Raw genomic sequence first — 21,537 nt, 5'->3', positions numbered from 1 at the left:
AATCAAGAAAAAAATAAATAATAACTCTCCTTCTCCTTTCCCCATTGTTGTAAAGTTCTTCCCTTTTCCTAAAGGTATTTCTTTAAGAGACTATAAGCTTGCAGCAAGGGTTTAAAAACAAACTTGAACTACTGTACAGAGCTTTGCTTTCAGCATGCTTTTATATCATCATAAGCTACCATTTAGGAACAGTAGCAAGATACATCACAAGATGATTGTTGCGCTCCTCTCACTAAATTTGATTAGCTGAGCTGCTTCAGTGGATCACTTTTTTCCTCCTAAACATAATCAGATGGAACCCATCTTATTTACCCAACAAACAGTGCTAAAAAAAGGCAAGCAATCACCCCAAACTCTGATTAGCCAAGTTTTTGTTGATGAACCTCTGAACACCTGTAACAAAATATTTTAAGGTTCAGACCAGGCATATGAAGAAAAAGTTAGTCATAGGCACTGGGCCACATGTGCCATATAACAGAACTTTACACAACAAAAGGATAACAATACTGAAAACAGACAAGTGCAACAAGTTAAAAACCTTTACTGGGAGGAGTAGATAATAGATTAAACAATATGTTTCAAGGATGGATTTTTTAAAATCTGGATAAAATCTTCAGTGCTTCTTGCCCATTCATCTCCTGTTGACTGGATTACAGACCATTTTACTGGTGTCGAAAAGCTCTGCAATGTAGCAATCAAACCAAAAACTGCAAAGCACCAAATTAAAAATGTCAAAAACGTAGTTAGTACACAGAAAGAGGATACTGCAAGAAACTCCTATTAGCTGCTGTTTCTGTAATTGTGGATAAAACATGTAACACATAGGAACATAGTTAGTATAAGAAGCCACACATTTTCCCAGAATAAATATATGATTGGCACGTTCAGCACTTCAAGTAGGTGTGAGATCCAATTAAAATAAAAAATTATTCATCTTAAGGGAATGTAACCAAAATATATTCATGTAGCCATAATGACAAAAACAAATCAATGTCTTTATATGTCCAAGAAGTGCGGTGAATGGCACTCTACCAAGGCAGAGGAGCACAGAATGGAAGTCAAAAGAAAAAATTGGTCGTGAAAAACTAACTGCAAGTACATTACTTACCCAAAAGCATGAGACATTTTATACATCCAGACCACACTTCAATCAGAAGTCTACTACTTCCTCCACTTACAACTTATAATTAATTTTGTATCAGAAAACTGGTCATAGTGTAAATATAACAAGGATTTGATTACAGTGTTATGTTAAATCAATTTTCTCTGGCAAGTGGCTACTTCCTGATTGGATGTAACATCAAGCAGCAAACTTCTACAATTTACGGGGGGACTGTAATTGATGTCTTTCCATTTTTTGGATATAAGAAAAAGGATTCAAAAATTATTTTGCACTTGTAAGCACTTTAGAAATTGTATAAAAATGCACTTTATAAAATGAATTTTGATATAAAGAATTTTGTTACATAAAATGTCTCATGCTTTTGGATAAGTAATGTACTTGCAGTTAGTTTTCAAAGCCAATTTTTTCTATTCTTTTTTCTTTTGAAGGCAGAGGAACATGCAGGGAGAGAAGATAAGCCTTAACGTATCTGTGGTCTATTCAAGGAAACAGCTGTGTGCATTTCTTTAAAATAATCATTCAGAGAAAATTCTATTGTGATCACATTCTATTTCTTGTATTCTATTCTCAAGAATGAAACTATTCTAATACCAATGTTTTAAATGCAGCTGAAGAATCTGGGATGACACCTCTAAATATAGCACAGCTACATTAGTTTTGCTAAGAAGTAACTCAACTATTTTGATCCCTCCTCATCCCACTGAAAAAGGTACATTTACTGTGGGCTTTTCCAGTTTCATAGGCATAGCTGAGAAGATATCACAATATGCTACATATATATAAGGCTGGGCAAGAGCTGATCTTCCTCAAATTATGACCTTGAAGCATGCTTCCCAAGGCTCAACCCTCCCCCCCCCCTCCATATTATCTGATCATTTAAACAAAGCCTTGTTCCTTTTTAGAAAGGAGTGGCTACAAACTCCATACATGCACACAGGATAGAGGTCTATCTTCTGTTCAGTTCAATGGACTGAAAGAAGTAAACGTAGCTAAAAGGCATTACCAAGTGGCTTGTGTGACTATGCCTCCCCCCAGCATGCAACAGCCAAGGTAAAAACATTTACAGTGCAGCCTTAAACAGAGTTATATTCTGTTAGACCTATTATGGCCCCCTAAACCTACTGAGTTTAACTTGCTGCAGAAGCTTTTTTAATAACAACTGTTCACCCAAGTTTAAGTGAAAAGGCACTGACAAGAAGAGAAGTGAACAGATCGGGTTCACTTGAACATGGCCAAGATTAATCATCCATTTTCAGAATGGCACAGGGGCTATGGGCAATAGAGATATATCACAAAATTGAATGCTGTACAAATTCTTGGCTGTTACTGTCGGTGTAAGTCTAGTCTTGAGGGCCTTGACTTGGAGACTGCAATTTGTGGATGACCATGTAATCAAGTTCTTGACTGTTTACCATATACATAAGTGAAGAACTATCCCAATCACATATTTTCGAGTTAAGAGATAATAAAGTCTAAAACAGATAGGAAAAATGGTTGCATAGTGTCATGTTTACTGTTGGCGTGCAAAGGCATATTTAACATCTTCATGCAGCAGCATGCAAAAAGCAACCAAAAAAGAACAAATGCAGTGGTAGAGGAGGAAAAAGAGTTCAGCAAAGAATGCAGAAGGTCCAGGCAAACTCAACTGGAAAAAGCTTCAAATTCATACAAACCTCCAACATTAAATTGCTATGTCTTATATAAATGTTTTCACCATCTAGTCTCTTTGATCTTTTCTGTGAAAGTGAAAGAAGGGGTAGGGGAGAACAAAAAAAGCACAAAAAAAATTAAAAGGTTGTTCTTGCAGGAATTGCAAATTGGAAAGCGAAAAAAAGTTAAATAAACAAATTGGAGAGCAGTGAAATGCCAATGGGGCATGGAGGATGGAGCCACAAGAACATGTGAAGGATATGAGGAAATGGAAGATCTTGCTCGTGATTCATGGGATAATGGAATGGTTCCCTTTAAAAAGACAGCTTCCCAGGGCTTCACTGACTTATTTACATTGCCAACTGTCCTTCAACAAGACAGGATCTAAAACTTTCAGTAAAAGCCATTTCTGAACACAGTTGTGTAGAACATCAGTAAAGCTGACTGGTTTATTAATACTATTGCAATATATTATATACAAATATATACGTATACAATCTGAAATACCTTCATACCTCTTTCTTGCCAAATAATTTTTGCAGTCAAGCACTGCACATTTTCTGAAATGTTGTTATTTTTAAAAAAAATTATTGGGAAATTTAAGGTATAATCAATATCTTTGTAGGATTTTTTTTAAAAATCACCAGTTCAGCTTGGACAATGAACAGTATCTACTCATTCAAATAAAAGTTCGTGAACGAACTGGAACTCTGTCTTTTTAAATATGTGACATATGCATGAGTGATATGGCAGTTTTACTTGATAGCACTAAAAAAAGCCTGCTAACCTTCCTCATTCTTATCGGGTCTTCCTCTTTTTCTGCACGCTGCTGTTTTGTGACAATTTTTTAAAAAGACAAAAAAGCAGGTTCATTTATTTTAATCTAAACTGTTTCAATCTTCTTTTTCAAAAAGAAAAAAATATATATACAAGCAACCTAACCAGACAAACCTGAGTTTGGTCACCATTTCTGGTGGGTACTGACACTTCGATATGCACTTTCCCCACCTAAGTTAAGAAATAAAGTGGTAAAAACATTTTGTGTGTTAGTAGGGTTTTGGAGAACTTCGTTTCAAAAACATAGCTATGTGTTTTTGAAACACTGAGTAAACATGCACCAGTTAACATGCAATCTCTGAAGACGTACAGAAATAACTGACACTATACCTTACAGTGACAAAAAATTATTAGTTCAACATAAGAAAAGTCATTTTGAACTCAATATTCTAAAATGTTCCCAAAGCTTCCCATACAAGTTGTTTTTTTACAGTAACAATGCTTCTTACTAAGTAGTTAAACATTAAATACATATTTTAGACGTATACACCTGAAAAATGGCTAAATAAACTTTCTGGTAATCATTTCACCAAATACAGAAAACAAAAAGAATGTTATGAGAAATCTATATTGTATAGTGAATGCTCTAGTAGCAGACAGAGGGATCTAATGCGATTATTTGGAATGTTCAGCTACTCAAAGAACAAAGCAGTTTGCAGTCCAACTCCTGTCAGGGAAAGGAAAGTAGTCAGTTTGACTGTTATTTAATTGTTGACAAAGGGGAGACTGAGAAGAGTTCCTGGCACATATGAACTCAGTAAGGAACAAGAAACTCAGAGGCAAGGAGGTTAATGGAAGGGTGAAAAGGAGGCAATACATTAAAAAGGAAGAATCTAGAAGTAGTGTCAAGAAGGCTTGAGAAAAGAATGTGAAAACAAGGAACTGAAGCAAAAGGCAGCTAATGAAAATGTCTGTATGTGTTTCAGAGACACTAATGAGTGTAGGAGAAAGGAGGATGTGAACAACACTGGAAAGGTGTACAAGGAACAATGCCTAAAAGAAATGGTACAAAGCAAACACTGGCCTGAAAAGCAACGACTAGTGAAAATATGTTTCTGGATCCAAAGAGCTTGGAGAAGGAGGAAAAAATTCTCTGGCACTTTTCTATAAAACGTTCATACAAGCACTAGTGAGGCTGCATAATGCATAGATAACGTTTACAGCGGTTCTCATGATTATATAAAAATTTGTTCAAACATCAGTTGATAAGTTTATCTCATACGACACTCTATCACAAGATATAAGACAACCCTTCCACGTGTGAAACACTTCTTTGTGGGGGAAAGAACATCTTTGGATCCAGCTTGTAGAAATGAAAAAAGAAGCCAAGGAGAACACAGATCTGTGGAAAACTACATAGTCATGGCCACTACATGGCATAGAGGCGGAACAAATGTTTAGGCTGATAAGAAGAGTTTGGAGGTGGGAGACTGTCAGCTTTTACCAGCTATGAAGCATTGTGACATAATAATCCTAAAGGGGTAATGAAGGCAAAACAAGCAACCCTCTATCCCCCCAACCCAAATGGGGAAGGGATTAATTTCACATGTTGATTTGAACAACCCAGACAATTTGGGGGCTGCAGGCTCCTCATATTTAAGAGAGAATATCCTCATTTCATATAGAAAGCAATTTCTAACAATCAGAGGAGTTTCAAAAAACAGGGAACAGCTGTTCAAGAAACCAAAAGTCCCTCTGACAAGCAGAACTATTTATCTTGCATACCACTTCATAGTGGAGCTCTCCAATCAGTTTCCAATTAAATTTCAAAAGCAATCAAACTCATAAAAACAAGTACATATTATAATCATAACAAAACAAGGGGAAAGTATACATCAGCAGCATAATTTTCTAAATAAACAATAGTAATAAACTAGTTGTAGATTTCTTCAGATAACATCACAGAAATATTTTAAGTCAGTATTTCTCTCTTATCACCATCTAATCACTGATGCCATGTAACTTTTTATCATTCGTAGCCCAATCTCATCAGATGTTGGAACCTAAGCAGGATCAGCCCTGATTAGTACCTGGGTGGGAGACCACCAAGGAAGTTTACTACCTCTGTACATCTCTTGCCTTGAAACTCCCTATGTCAGCTGTGACTTAATGGCTCTTTACACACACAAACAACTCAAGGGCTGGTTTACGCTTTCAATTCTGACTCCTGCTGAAAATGTCTCCACAGATAGAAGATGTTTAAGCTGAAAAACACGTACCCATGGAGATCCTAGTTCATATGAGGCCCTCTACATAAAGACATTTGGAGAGCATTATATGAAGATGAAATGGACCATGAGAACAGATTCACTGTGTGTTGAGTTGTAACATCATAGAAACTGTTTTACTGGATCAGACCCAAGATCCATTCAGCAAGCCAACAACATGCTCTAAGAAATTCAGACAGACATGAAGTACAGTATTGTTCATCCCTTGCTGAGGGTCTCCAGCTACCATTACAACTGATGGCAATGAATTCTGAAGATGCACAGATGCATACTTTTGTCCTGAACCTACTAGCAATGGTTTTCTGACTGGATGCCCCAGCCCCAAATGCTAATTTTATACAAGAGAGAACACACTCTCTCTTCACACTGCTCATAACTCCCTAAAACATCTTTCATACTTGTTTTCCCTCTCTAGATAGTGTTTAAGCTAGACTTTGCATCCTCTGAAACCTTTCATAAAGAATAGATGCTACAAGGCTCTGGTCATTTTCGCCACCTTTTGCTGCATCTTCTGCTATTCTGCCTTTGAGATGGGGCAACCATACTGAGCCACAGGTCCACAAAGTGAACTTACAAAAAAAAATTATGCATGCAGTTTATCATGTACATTATTGTAAGTCATGCAAATACATCTTCTGAAGAGAAAAACATAAGACTGCTTAAAATAACACTTTACTTGAAAGCTCTATACAATTGGGGCCTTGATTACCTTGTTTCCCATGAAGAATAGCAATCTGAACTCTGAAGCCAACATTTTAACTCTTGTTGTCAGGATAAGCCAATATATGTATGCTTTGTAAATGCTTTTAAAGCCCCATCAGTGGCCTCAGGGGTTAGCCAGAACCATTACTGACAAGAATCAGCTGAATTGCCCAAGTGACTAAATTGTGCCTAATAGATCAGCATGACTGGCTCTGCTGTTACCAAAAAAAGTTGTAAACAGCCATACTGGCCTGCTCTAAGTCCAAAACTGAAACAAAATTCACAAAATACTTTTTATTAGGTCCAACCATAATGACACAAAACATTGTGCAAGCTTTTGTGCCACTTAACACATACACACTCGTCTTCAAGTATCTAGCACATGTCAGAGAACTTCTGGCTGGGTGAAAAATCTCATATTGCACTGGGCTTATTTATTTATTTACTTCAAGAAGAATCTCTTATCAACTCTAATCAGATTAATCTCCATGAATACAGTTAGGGCATAAAAACAACTTTAAGTACACCCAAATCTCAGTGGGAGTTATGCATTCTGCATTTATTTCATTCTGCGCTTATTTATTTTATTAAAAAAACATTTCCATGTCGCCTTTCGACCCAAAGAGAGTCTCCAAAGCAGCAAATATCAAAATATAAAAAAACAATTCAACATTAAACCATTTAAGACATTAAAACATTTAAAATAGAGTATATATATTTAAATAATTCAATAAAAACATATAAACACATAACACACATAAGACAATCAGGGAGGAGGGCCAATAGGAGTTATTGGGGGTAATGCAAACAAAACCAAAAAAAGTCATCACCCACTGGCAGAAGACAAGAGAGGGAGACAGATGAATCTCCCTGGGGAAGGAAATCTAAAGTTTTGGCACTACAACCAAGGCGGCCTTTTCTTGGGTTGCCACCGAGCTAGCCTCAGTTGGCACAGCTAAGTAACTGCTTCGGACACCAATGAAGCATTGTGCAACCCAATGGTCACGTCCCAGTATTCCATGCAATGCTGCAGGAGATCCTGGGATGTACCTCTGATGGCACTTCAAAGTGGAATCCAAGCAAGGGAAACTCATCAAGGAGCTTATGCAGCTATAAAAAAACAGCCAAGGAAGCGGGACAGCTCTCTCCACTAGACAGTTAAGCTACATGGAGTGGGGGGTGGGAAAGGTAGGGAGTGACCTGGGTAGGAGAAAAAATGGGAGATAAGAAATGCTACATGAAATAACAGTATAAGGTCTATAGACCTGCTTAAGATATGCAAAGAAAGGGAAAAGGACCAGTGAGAAGGAGAATTTGATTAACAGTGGTGGGAAATACTTGGCCACTGAGACCAAATCTGAAGGAAGCTGGGCTCAAGCCTCCTCCTTTGTAGAAGGAGCCAGCAACAGCACTGTGTGAGTACTGTAACTCTACTCTGAGGCTAACATACAAGCGGGAAGTGATGGCAGTCCTTCTCTCAGTAAACTCAGGGAATACTTTCAAAGGCTGCAGCTTCCTGCAAAAAGTGGTAATCAGCACTGACTGGAATCATATCCCACACAAGATACTGCGACATTACACTTCTTTTTCTCAAACCAATGTTATATAGTTAATAACTGCAGTCTAACATACCTGGAAATCTTCAGAAGGCTCAGATTTGGGCTTCTCTGGTAATGTTTCTTCACGTTTTAATTCTTTTCTCTGTGTCTCCTTCTCTGTTTTAGTAACTGCTGGTTCCTTGTTATCAGAGACGGCTGGTGGAGTGGGCTCGACTGCATGACTCTGAGCAATAGCCGGTGCGGATGTAGGGCGTGGGCTTCGGTCAGGTGTAACCACTGCTACTGCTGAGTAGAAATAGGGTTTTTTTAAGGTAACAAAGTAAAAAAAATCATTTCAAAATCCCAGCTCACCAAAAGAAAAAAGTATTTTCAAGTCACAGCACAGCAAAAAAAAATTGCAAAGCAGTGGCATATAAAGAGCAGAATGCTGGAGTTTTAATTTCTTTCAAACAAGTATTGAATAAAAAAAGTTAAGAAAGCAACATTAGAAACTGCAGAAGTATCACAAAGGAAATGCTAGTCAACAGCACACTGTGTAAAGAGGTTCTCTATTTCAAGAGTCATTGGTACAAACTGAATAATACTGTAAATATTACATTAAATTATGTAAACTGATTACTAGTATTAATAATCATGTAATGGGACACCTAAGCCAGAAAATTTACAATGCAATCCTTCTGTATATGCAGAAGGAAATTCCAGTAAGTTCAGAGGGATTTGTCTTCTAATAAGTGAGTATAAAATTGCCACCTGAGTCTCTGAAAGATGCATCCTCCCTAGCTACAAACATACTTTAAGGATTGCCAGTTAACTGAAAACCAATAGGCATATGGCCTGTACATGAGAATGGCCATGTCTCAACACTGAAGGTCTTCGTATTGTGGACATTGTTGCAGCATGGCTCCTCACGGTGTTTCAAAGGCAAAGAAAAAAAGTCTGGACCACATGGAATGTCCAGAACATAGTTCTTTCTCTCCTCAGATACTAGGGCAAGCTACTGTAGGAAGCAACTATGGGATGGGCTTCTCCTGGTATAGTTCAGTACAGGAAGAAGCCACGTGGAACAGCTCCTGTTCAGTGACAACTTCAGAGGCAATGAAAAAGCATGCCATAGGTGCACTATTCCTGCCACTGACACAACTAATAGCGATTTATTAAAAGGGTATCTAGTAAGCTGATGATGCAAAAGTTCTTAGCAATCCTTAATGTTTATGTTCTGTATAAAATGACTACGTCTTCAGAAAGCTGATATTCAGAAACAAAAGTATGTGTGTAACCAATTAAATATACTTGACTAATAGCACACTAAACTACTCAAACTAAAGCATGACCTGCAGGTATCAACTATTCTTACATTTTAGATCTCAAGCCTCCACATGCAGCTCTGGAGATGGGCAAATTACTCATCCTTGGCTCAGGAAAAGGATGTGGAGGGGAGGCAGGAGCCCCTCCTATCCCACTGCCATTGTCCCAAGCCCAATCAAGCTCCTTGGGAACTTTAAAAATCCCCTTTCCTGCAGCTGCTGTAAGGAAAGCTTGTTGGTCTGGGGAAAATGGATCCAACTTGTAAAATAACTAATATGTAGTTTGACCCTTAACTCTAATCTAGAAGCACCAAAACAGAGTCAGGAGCTTGCAGGATCAGACATTTTCTCTCCATTTGTACCATGTCTGTCCCTGACATCTCCCATGTCATGGAACTACTCCATGCCAATACTGCAAGATCAAAACATGCTTACCCATGCTGATCATGCATTTGCCCTTGACTACGGTGTGACTAGGCAGGGAACAAGTGCAAAATGAGCACCTCAGAGCATGCATACTGCAAAGGTTAGAAATGCATCCAATCCATATCTGAGCCCTTGCAAAGCCAATGCTTCTGGATGTTCCCTAACTTTCACAGTGTCGTGAAGTGTCAAAAAGAAATCATGTCAGGCCTTCCATAAAGCAATAGCAGCATTACGCTTCTAATGATGCTTGGACATACTCTTTCTGATCTGTTAGTGCCATGCCACAGGGAAGGGTTGCTCACTGAAATGAGCATTTGTGAATTCTGATATGGTGAGTGAGAAAATGCACACGCAGCCAGACTTAATACATATTAGCCACAAAAAGGGGGAGAAGCCATTACTGCTATACCTGACTCCTCCTGAATTGGTTCAAGTAATACTGGCTTTTGTTCTAGATCCTGCACCACAACTGTTTTTTCTTCTTTCTCCTCTTCTTTTATTGTACTTACGTCAAATTTTTCAAGAACATCTATAGCTAAAAAAAGTTAGGCATGCATTTAAATTTCCAAAGAGTGAAAAAGGGGGAAATTACTAGCAATACATTTGAAGGCACTTGCCTTGCCCGAATGCCAGCATTTCAGAGTTATTGCTTGTCCTTTACGTTTTTAAAACAAGATTCAGTAGTGCCCAAGAAACAGCGCCATATAACACTCAGTAAATCACACACTACACAAAGGCAGGAACAGCTTAACTAAAAATTGCAAATGTTACGATGAAAGCGTGATTATCTTCTCTATAAAAGTTGTGTACTTCATGTGTGGTTAAGAAGTTTAGCCATCTGTTAGTTGTAAGAAATGAAAGAGTTAACATGCATTCACATGCTGTTTTTTAGGGATCAAACTTGTTCAAGCAAAGTTAAGAGACAGTATTCAGGAAAAAAAATCCACACCTGCTACTCTACAGTCATTCAATACACATAACTGCCTCCCTGAGTTCTATCAATCCTTGGGGAAGTGGTTCAAAAACAGAAGCTTAACTACAGTAACCTAAGACCAGTTTCCATGTTACTTCTCACCCACACCTATGTATGCAGTGAAACACATAAGCACTCAGACTCACATGCCTCCTTGGACTTTCTCTCTGTAATGTATAGACAGTAATGCTCAAATTGGGAGATCCTATAGTTATCTGAATAAAGGATTTCTCCCACACTGCATACCAAAACTGATAGAGTATAAGGTTTCACTACTCCAGCATAAGGTAGTTCTGCATAGCAACAACTGAAGAAACTCCTGATTCAGGTATTACCTTTTATTCACGGATTGGGGCTGGGGAAGTAAGGAAAAAAGGACACACACGAACCTGAGGAACCTCTTCCAATATTGCCATGGGGAAAGATGGTGAATCAGTAACATTCAAACAAGCCTCCAGATAGAAACTATTGGCAGTTTAAAGGGTTTTTAAATTCCAGGAGACTACTATGCAGTTGAAGGAATTTCATTATGATTCAATTTAGAAATTCAAGCTGGTCTAGTAATAATTTTTGTGATAAACTCCGGTAGGATAGCTATGATAGTCTTTTGCCATTAAAGAAAGAACCTTGTGACACCTTAAAGACTTACAAATATATTCTGGCATAAGCTTTTGTGAGCCAGAGCCCACTTTGTAAACGTGCAGTTGACTAAGTGGATTGACTCACAAAAGCTTATCATGCAATAAATTAGTGTTTGTTTTCTGTAACTTGCTAATCCTGCCATCACCTTTCACTAGTTTCTTCTTTGAACATGCTGCGTTAAAATTCTGATCTTATTTGAAAACACACTAATATTCTGGGGTCTAGTTACATATTACAAACATTTACAAATACACAAAATGAAAATAGAAATCTCCTCTGACTAAGAGATTCTGTACTGTCGTTGTGCAAGACAAACAGCTGTTCTACATGCAGATGCCTTTTTTGGCACAAAGAAGTAGAAACCTGGATTCTGGCTCTCTTAATTTGTTTTAAAAGTTTGTTACTTCTAGCAATGGGTATTGTTGTTGACACCTACAGAGCATGAATCAGCAGTTTACTTTTTTCCTTTTGATTTGTAATGCCTCCTCTGGCTGAATGCAGTTTACAGCAGCACTGGGAAAAAGTTACACTGGATAATGCCTCTATATTCTATGATATAGTGTTGCTGAAACCCAAGAGATGGTGTAAAGAAGCAGCAGCAGTGTTACAGTGGAAGGCCATCAGTCACACTTGTACCTGGCTGGATTTTTAATGGTTCCACTAATTTTGTTTCTGCAACAGGAACTTCCAAGCTGACCTCCTCCTTGATTACTATTTGCTTCTTCTCAATATCCTGAAGAGCATCTTTTACTAAAAGAATTGTATGGTTAAAGTTATCAGCAAAGCCGCAAAAAAAACCCATTTCTATAATGTTAGCTGAAACATAATCATCAAGACTCCGTGCCTGCAGGATTACAATCTAACCCTATGTAAGGCACCCAGGACTGGGGTCTGAGAGACCCAGGTTTGAATCCCCATGCTAACTTGGAAGCTCGATGGGTGATTATGGGCAAGTCACACATTCTCAGCCTAAGCTTCCTCCCAGGATAGTTGTGAGGATAAAATGAAGGAGGGAAGATGTAAGCTGCTTTAGTTCTCCAATGGAGATGAATGAAATAAAGAAATAAGTGCTATACAAATGTTAAAAGTTGGCCTTAACTTTCCCATAAAAATGCATAAATGTAAGGACAGTACTCTGCAATTTTCTCTTGAGACCCTTGTGAACTTAAAAACTGATCATAATTCTACTGTCTTGTACGGTTAGGTACTGCAAAGGAAAGAACCTGATTCTGACCAGGGCTGGGATGCTCAGCAGTGTCAAGTATCTTCAATCAACCTTATTGTGTGCAACACTAACACACCAGTGTTCAAGTACAAGGCTTTGAAGGAAAGCTGGATTCAGGCAAACTGGAGCACACAGTGATCATACTTCATTTGAATATAAATAAGAGCTTCCTTTGAGGCAAGTAAATCCAACTGCTAAGAACTGCAGCATAAAAAGGGTTAACATGAGGACTAAAGTTAGTTCAAGATTCCTTAAGGGTACAATAAATGTATTCTGAAAGGGGTATCACAAAGAAATATTGTGCAGCTTTTAAGTGTCACTTATTTCAGAAAAATCAAAAAGAGTCCAGTAGCACCTTTAAGACTAACCAATTTTATTGTAGCATAAGCTTTCGAGAATCAAGTTCTCTTCGTCAGATGCATAGTACAGAAACTGTACTCTTCTATACTGTACTCTTCTATATTTGACCAGTTTCTGTACTATGCATCTGACGAAGAGAACTTGATTCTCGAAAGCTTATGCTACAATAAAATTGGTTAGTCTTAAAGGTGCTACTGGACTCTTTTTGATTTTGCTACTACAGACTAACACGGCTAACTCCTCTGGACTTATTTCAGAAAGGAAGTGTTTAAAAAGTCATGCTTTTAGAGATAGGTTTAAGCCCTGAAAAGAAAATTCAAAAGATGCCATGAACAAGTAACACCTAAAAAGAGGAAACGTGCCTATAAATTCAGAGAAGATAATTTTAGGATTTCATCATTAATTTATTTTTTGGCCTAGCAGTTACAAAGCACTCAAATTAGAGAACACTAGGGGAGAAGAAAGTTCTCTCTTCCATTACAGGGAGTTCATCCTAATATAAACTAATTAGATGTCTCCACTGTAGCCATTTGACAACTAGTCTAAAGTTTCAAAGCATTGGTCTGAGCTGATAAAATCTGTAGTGCCATTACTGGCTAAAGTGCCTTGAGAACCAAAGTATGGAAGCGGCCACCTTTCTACTCTCTGGTTTAGGACTCTGCTTTTATCTCTTTGCAAAAGGGAAACACTGGGCCAGAACATGTGAAGCACTTCAGAATCAGATATGTCTCAGCTCATGAAAGGGACAGAAAAGACACGGCAGAGAGAGATGGAGAGCAAGAGCGAGAATCAGAGCTATCCACAGCGATACCTGGCTTCTCTCGAAATTGTTCCACAGGTTCTGATTTCGGAACCCCAACAAACACCACATCCTCCTGCTTCTCTTCCTCTACGGGTATGAACTCAATTTTTTGAGAGGTACGTTTAGCTGAAGAAATTGTGCACATGTTACAGAATGTACAGAATACAGTGTATAAAAAGAGGCTACAGATTTCAGTGTGGACACAAGAACTGTTTGCCCTCTATGCTGCCAGTTTTTCAAGTCTGACTTTCAACTGTGTAGTTAAGAAAGTCAAACTTTGTCTTAAATAAAAAGGTTGATTTTCTTCCCATGGGTGAGAATTGGTAACCCCTCTATACATGAGATTCTGGATTGCAGCCTATACGTAACAACTATTAGTGCTTCTGTTTAAACTGACCGGACCTGTTGACTACTCAGAGTACCCTTTTTAAATGATCATCTTGCATTTTTAGACAGATAATGATTTAACTGTGATGACTCCATACTGGTTTTATGCTATATCGATCTAAGAAACATGAAGGCTATGCTTGTGTTTTAATTATTGGCTGTTAAGTGACCTTGAGCTCCTCATAGTACAAAGGTTTAGATATGAATAAAATTTTTAAAATAACATATGAGCTTTTTCAAAACGATCATTTCAGAATTCCAGAGAAGCTCACATCATTGGCATCAGCCCTCCTGAACCTTCCTCTCCTTTGCACACACACCCTACACACACACAATATGCCTTTATGAAACTAAGTAATTTCAATAACCATATTTTTCTAGGGTGGTAGCCATATTAGTTTGCTGAAGCAAAAACAAAAGAAAGGAGCCACAGCACCTTAAAGATAAATATATTCATTGTAGTATAGGTTTTGAGGGCTGGAGCACTTCTTGTCAGATACAGTGGAATTAATCACTTGGTAAGATACAACTTTTATGAGTATCTGAAATCAGCTTGAAGCACTAAGCAGAATCTGCATACTATACATTTACAAATAAGTATTGTATAGATGAGGATCCCAGAACAGAGTAGAGAAAGTTTAGATACTCACCCCCATCAAGGCTCCTAGAAGCCCGTTTACTTGCTGTCCGTTCAAACTGTGGTGCAGGTCTGTCAATCAAAGCACTAGCCTGCCTTGTCTGGGCCTGAGTCCGACCGCTGTAGCGGAATTTAGAGCCTAGTGCCAGGAACCTGCTCTTGGGAATTGCTTCAGTGGATGTTAGCCTAGACGGCACACATGTTATAGTTTTATTAATTTTCAACCAACAATGCAACAACGCAAAGCAATATAAAATTCAACATCATGCTGTGATGATAGCGTTTTACAAAACGGGAGCCAACAGCACTCTTTATGCCACTTAAAGGCCAGGTGCCACAATATTCCTCCTATACTAGTGCCATTCACTTGTGTGTGGAAAAAAATTAAATCACTGCACTTTGCAGTAATATAGGGCAAAAACTCACCCAATGTTACTAACAGTAAACAGCCCAGTTTCTATCATCAGGGGCCCTGAGGATAGTGCAACATACACTGTAAACTCAGAGATGCCTTATTCCCTTATATGGTCTTGTCCCCCATGAATTTTCACAGATCTCAACTTATTTGCTATATTTTGGAACTTACCTAGTCAGTTTTAAATGTGTGCATACATCGCAATGTCAATGGAGTATAAAGTCAGAGTGCTTTAAAAGAACATACATCATTTATAACTCAACAAGACACTGGGAAAAAAGAGACATACCTGAAAAATGTGTGATGTTCAACACAGACTTTCCATAGTTTCTTGGCTGCGCGATAACTAGGAAGTTTGAATCCAATTGTACTTTCATATTGTTCATGCTACAGAGAAAAACAGAATAAGGTTTCAAATCCATTAGTACCTTAAAGATCGAAGAGTTTCCAGGGTATTAGCTCTCGAGAGTCAATCTCCCTTCATCAGATAACAGTATGGAATAAGTGTTCATAAGTATAGTGGATAAGACTATCACCTGGCTGATGTCATACATATACAGATAATGGTGAAATGCCTCATTAGAATTCAACAGGTGTCATTGTCTTATTGAACAGGTACCTCCATTCATTATAACATTAACATTTCCACTGACTGTTCAAAAATATTACCATATACTTTTCAACTACTTTTCCAAAATAGTAAAAATCAACGAAGATGCATCTGCTGATTACATAGTGTCCAAACACAGTCTCATCATTCTCCTATATTCTGAAATAAAAATTCTGAACAGCCACCAATATTGGTGAAAACTTTATTGGTGATGAATCTGTTATTCTGACTACCAATGGTAGAATACACCAAATTCCACAAGTAATGACTAAGTCATGAAATACTTCAGTTTGTGTCACCTAAAACAGAAGTGGCTATTCAATCTCCTGAAAACCTGAATCTTAGGGGCTAGCCTCTTTTGGACAGAGATTCCACAAAGCTGGGTCCATTTCAAAAAATGTGCTGCTTCTTATAGTCACCAGTTTTACTTTTGACAGTAAAGGAGTATGAAGCAGAGCCTCTCTGGATGAATGCAGAGTGAGGCTCAAGAAGGAGAAGGCACTTTAAGTATCCAAGCCCATGGCCATTTAGTGCTTTATAGGAATCAAGTTCATTTAATGTGATATAATATGCTCCCTGAAGCTCCTGCCAGCTAGTAGTTGGTCAGCAACATTTTGAATCACATACTAGATTGAAACTAGGTTCACCAATAATACTATGTAAAGTACCTTAAAGAATTAAGCTAGTATGTTACCAAAGTGTGTATGGCAGTGAACAGATTGGTACTGTTGCTTACTGAGTGGCTAATTTGCTTTGTTCAGGGGTCCTCAATGTGTTGACCATGGAAATGATGGTGCCCCTCAACACCTTTTCTGGGACCCATCTTTAGAAAGTGAGTGGAGCCAGGTGGAGATTTTGCCCAATAGGGCTTCTAACTGGACATCACATATCTGATTGGCTGTGTAGTTTTTTTATAAGTGCTTTGGCAGCAGCTGCTACCACATCACAAGGATCTTCCCTGGATCTCTGAAGCAGAATGTATGCAAAAAAATTCAAAAGGTGCCCACAGCCTCAGAAAGGTGGGGGGGCCCTGGCAAAGTCAATATCTTACAGAGCTAGAAGAACATTCATTAGGAAACTGGAGCGGAATAACGTTCGATTCTACAGCCTACCTCCCCAGGTCGAATCTTAATAAAAAAGCTGCTTCGCTTGTAAGAAATCTTCAATACTTTGGGCCAAGGGAAACGGTTGATTCTCAGTTTATCTTTATAGACAAGAAGGCCACTGGAACAGACTCCCAAAGTGATATCCACTCCTTCCAAGTCCTGTAAAAGTGAACAGACATTGGAGCACATTTTACAGAATCCACATTCTAATTAGAGCACATTTTATGAGATCCACATTCCAACAGGTTACATTCAAAATCACCTCCTCTCCACTCAGTCCTCCAAATTTTCTCCCTGTTAGTCACTTTTAATATTTTCACTGAGGAAGCAGTCAGTGCTAGATTCCAGAAGGGATCACTACTGCAGGATGACTTGCCGGAAAACACAATGGAGGCTAGCCAGAAACCATGAACTGTCTAATTTATTCCAGCCAAATAAATACCTCTTAGCTCTCTAAGAGCGTCTTTGTGCTGCCTGTCACCCAAGTATCTCCTTGTAAAGACAGGAACACTGTGGGACCTGGCACAACCAGTGAGAATCATTGACCCAATAAAATAAACTTAACTGGAAGATAACGAGTAAAATCATTTATTGGAAATGCTAGCTGAGCTGCATCAATACAAATCTGTCACCAATATGTGGCCTCCCTGTCTGAGAAACTTCTTGGCTTCTCCTTCTTCTACAACTCTAGGAAAGGAAAACACTCTTTATTCATAAAATTGGTGCTTTGGTTTTCATTAGGGATATTTGGCTCAAATGTAAAAACACCAACATTAAAACCCAGACCTTAATACAGAACAGTAAAAATGCAAGTTATGCAATATGAATGCCCACCCCTTAAAATATTTCTCTACCTTTGCTTGGTGAAGGTCAACTCCATACATTGATAACTTTTTGGCATTCTCAAGAAATTCCAGATCAGCTTGAGCTGGAGTCATTGATCTATAAAAGTACAATTCAAAGAATACATTAAGCTATTGCACTTGGACTGTGCTAGCAAACTCCACCTCAGTAATACACCAAGATAGTGTTTGCTTTCAGTATTGAATTTCCCCATTTTTCCAACCTGGGGCATATCCAAAATAGAACAGAAGGGTCAATATGTGTACACCAATTATTCCAAAAACTTCTAATTGTATGAAAATTCTCTTCCAGCCATATGGTCTATTTAGAATTGAGTCACAGTTCAACACAGAGATCAGCATTTCAAAATACTAAGTTTTGCAGATTTTCTTAACAAGTATAAGAACTGCTATATCAAATTATTTTATAATTCAGTATTGCAAGGTATCAAAATGCTTTGAAGCTAGCCTGAATCACACTCAGTGGAGGAAGTCCATATAATCTTTTGCTCTTAAATAACTATTAGATAGCTATTGACACCATTGCTCCTTGTCAACCCCTCCAAGCCCAACACACCGGATGATCTACGAAACAGAAGTGAAAGCAGCAAAGAAATGTTATTTCTCGGTAACCGTTGCATTGGCTAGTTCAGGACCATCCCAACTGTTCAGGATATCTAAACACCATCTAACTCCTAAATCTGAACCTTTACAGTCCCAAGAACAGACAATTAGCTGTGAGGTCTTTGCTAAGTTTTTCGCTGATAAAATAGCATGCATACTCTCTGATCTAGATGCTAGATGCAATGCAAACGAGATAGGAGAAATGCTTAATACATCACCTGGCCTACATTTAGACTGCTTTGAACCAATTACAATGACAGACCTTAAAAGGATCCTGGCATCTATGAAAGCCACTACTTGTGTGCTTGATCCTTGCCCTTCTTGGTTGTTAAAATCAAGTAAAGATCACATAAGTGAATCTCTGAGATCTATTGTAAATCAATCACTAAGGGCACCTTCCCCCGGCCACTCAAACAGGCCCCCGCCACTCAAACAGTTATCCGTCCACTAATTAAAAAACCATCCCTAGACAAAACTGATTTGGCCAATTATCGTCCAGTCTCTAACCTGCTCTTTCTGGGCAAAGGGATTGAGAGAGCAGTCGCTGACCAACTACAGATCTTCTTGGAAAACTCTAGCGCTCTAGACCCTTTACAGTCTGGATTCAGACCAGGGCATGGAACAGAGACAGCACTAGTAGCATTAGTGGATGATCTCCGTCTGAATATAGACAAAGGCCATGCTTCCTTATTGCTCCTTCTGGATCTGTCTGCGGGGCCAGATCGAGGGGAGGCAGGGGGGGTAGTCTGCCCCCGGCACCACCAGGGAGGGGGCGCTGGGAGCAGCTGCCAGCTGCCAGAGGGTGCAGGCAGCAGCGCGGGCAGCCTCACAGCCCCCCACGCTGCCTTTCGCCTGCCCCGCAGGACAGGGGGCGGCCAGCTCTGCTCTGGAAGTGGTAGCATCAGTGAAGCTTCAGCCGCAGCAACAGCAGAAGAATCTGCAGTAGATCCTTCCACTGTCACTGTGGCTGAAGCTTCACTGACGTGGCCACTTTCTCCAGAGCAGCTCCCCGGGAGCAGGCAGCCCGCAGGATGCCCTGGGAGAAAGTAGCAGCTGCCCACTCCCAAACGAAGCCCTCTTGTGGCTCTTCAGGCACTGATTCTAACAGAGAGGGGAAGGATCACTCGGACTTCACTTCCCAGGTAACCTTGTGAGAAAAATCTAATGTTCTTCACATAAAGAAAATCACTTGAAGTCACACTCTAAATTAACTAGAAAGCTCCAATTGGTGCAAAATGCTGTGGCTCGACTGTTAGCAGAGCAAACAGGAGCATGAACATCACTCCCATCCTACAGTCACACCACAGGCTACCTATCAGTTACCATGCTCAATTCAAGGTATTGGTTATTACATACAAAGCTCTTCATGGCCTTGGCCCAGCATACCTATGGGATTGCCTCACTCCTTATGTCCCTCCATGGCAGCTTCGCTCATCTGAACAGGGTCTCTTGCAGGTGCTGGCCTGCACATGGGCGAAATCAACAGCAGCCTGTACACGGGCTCTCTCTGTGGTGGCCCCCACCCTATGGAACAGTCTGCCAGAGGAGGTCAGGAGAGCCTCCACTTTCCTGGCTTTCCGCAAATGATGCAAAACCAATTATTCAAAAAGGCTTTTTACTCAGATCGGAGGGAAGTATTATAGGGAGGCGTCTCAAATGCTTCGCTAATGAGTTAGGGACCACAGACTTCACCACTGTGTTGCCTTGCATATTATCTGTTGCTTGAATATGTACTCTTATACTACCTGTACTTCATGTTTATCTAATGTCAGTCCTAGAATTGATTATGTTCTGTTTCAGCAATTCTTCAACTCTGTATTGGATCCTTGCTAATGCTACGTCTTTGTAAAATCCTATGACATAGTTGTAGAAATGTCCTTAACATTGTATGGAAATGTCCTTGATACTGTATAGAAATGTTCCTGATACTGATTGTACTAATCTCATGCTCTGTAATCTACTTTGAGTCTCAGTAAGAAAGGTGGACTACAAATGAAAGAAAGAAAATGTACTCGCAACAGGTTTGACAATTCAGAGTGGAGAATTCTTAAGCACAATTAAAGGATATTTGGCATGTGAAACAGAAACAATCCTTGAGAGGGAACAAGTGATATTCAACCATTATATCAGAAGGCAAAATAAGTATTTATTTTCTGTGCGGCTAGGAACTGTTCCATACAATAGACCATCACACCTTTAACATCTTCAGACACAGTGGTATCAGCAAGGGTACAGATTCCGCACCCCCTAAACTTAACAGCAAGACATCCTACTTGATCTCTGCAGCAACCCAGGTGCTAGTCATCAGATTCATTATTTTAGGTGCCAGTTACAACTGGGGGATTTTATATCCCTGCACACTGATATACATGTTCCTCCTTTCTATGCAGACTTTATTACAACTGAAATTACAAAAAACTTGCTTTAGTTTACCTCTGACATTTAATATTTACCTATATGTCTTGTGTAGTTCCATGACCTTATCTTCAAGTTCCTTTGTCTGGTTTGGGGCCAGCTTGAATTCACTGACATAATCTATGCTATGCAAATCTGGATCATAGTCTCCCAGCTCAGACTGGATTGTGTAAGAACCCAGCAAAGCTAGTGTAGCAAAGGAGCAAGGAAGCCGGCTGGTGACAATGTCTTTCCTCAGCTGAAGACACAAATAATACCTGCAAAGGAAAGAAAGGAAAAATCATAAAGGCTTAAATTATGAAATTGCAAAATTATTTCATTATTCTAAGATGTTAGTGTAACAATTCAACCATCACTAGATCTATTAGCCAACAGCTGACTCCTTTGCATATAGTGAAATACGCACAATAGGCCCAGCCACAGCTACCATTTAAGGCTCTGCAAACTGCAGAAAAATCTTAATTATAAAGAGATAAATGTAGATGGTTGTTGTGGATTTTCCGGGCTGTATAGCCGTGGTCTTGGTGTTGTAGTTCCTGACGTTTCGCCAGTAGCTGTGGCTGGCACTTCTTTTCCACACTGTGACACTGAGAGATCTCTGTCTTTTGGTGCTACACCTCTGAAGATGCCAGCCACAGCTGCTGGCGAAATGTCAGGAACTACAACGCCA

The 21,537-nt window shown here is 39.1% G+C and overlaps 1 protein-coding gene across 4 annotated transcripts in view; it reads right to left on the bottom strand.

Moving 5' to 3' along the window:
* EPB41 (erythrocyte membrane protein band 4.1) overlaps nt 1-21,537 on the bottom strand; it is a 141,291-nt gene that overhangs the window by 33,425 nt on the left and 86,329 nt on the right. For all 4 annotated transcript variants that reach the window (XM_054999016.1, XM_054999015.1, XM_054999018.1 and 1 more), the window contains 12 exons: nt 20,906-21,124; nt 17,841-17,928; nt 16,993-17,145; nt 15,560-15,657; nt 14,869-15,041; nt 13,841-13,957; nt 12,081-12,194; nt 10,239-10,364; nt 8,173-8,384; nt 3,725-3,781; nt 3,561-3,602; nt 2,797-2,859 (listed from right to left, as the gene is read on the bottom strand). In XM_054999016.1, the coding sequence (XP_054854991.1) occupies nt 2,797-2,859; nt 3,561-3,602; nt 3,725-3,781; nt 8,173-8,384; nt 10,239-10,364; nt 12,081-12,194; nt 13,841-13,957; nt 14,869-15,041; nt 15,560-15,657; nt 16,993-17,145; nt 17,841-17,928; nt 20,906-21,124 (1,462 nt within the window). The remainder of the gene's footprint in view (nt 1-2,796; nt 2,860-3,560; nt 3,603-3,724; nt 3,782-8,172; nt 8,385-10,238; nt 10,365-12,080; nt 12,195-13,840; nt 13,958-14,868; nt 15,042-15,559; nt 15,658-16,992; nt 17,146-17,840; nt 17,929-20,905; nt 21,125-21,537) is intronic.

Source organism: Eublepharis macularius, chromosome 15, assembly GCF_028583425.1.
Source record: "Eublepharis macularius isolate TG4126 chromosome 15, MPM_Emac_v1.0, whole genome shotgun sequence".
Classification (NCBI taxonomy): Eukaryota; Metazoa; Chordata; class Lepidosauria; order Squamata; family Eublepharidae; genus Eublepharis; species Eublepharis macularius.
The sequence above is the reverse complement of the archived record's forward strand: the minus strand, read 5'-3'. Positions and strand labels throughout refer to the sequence as shown.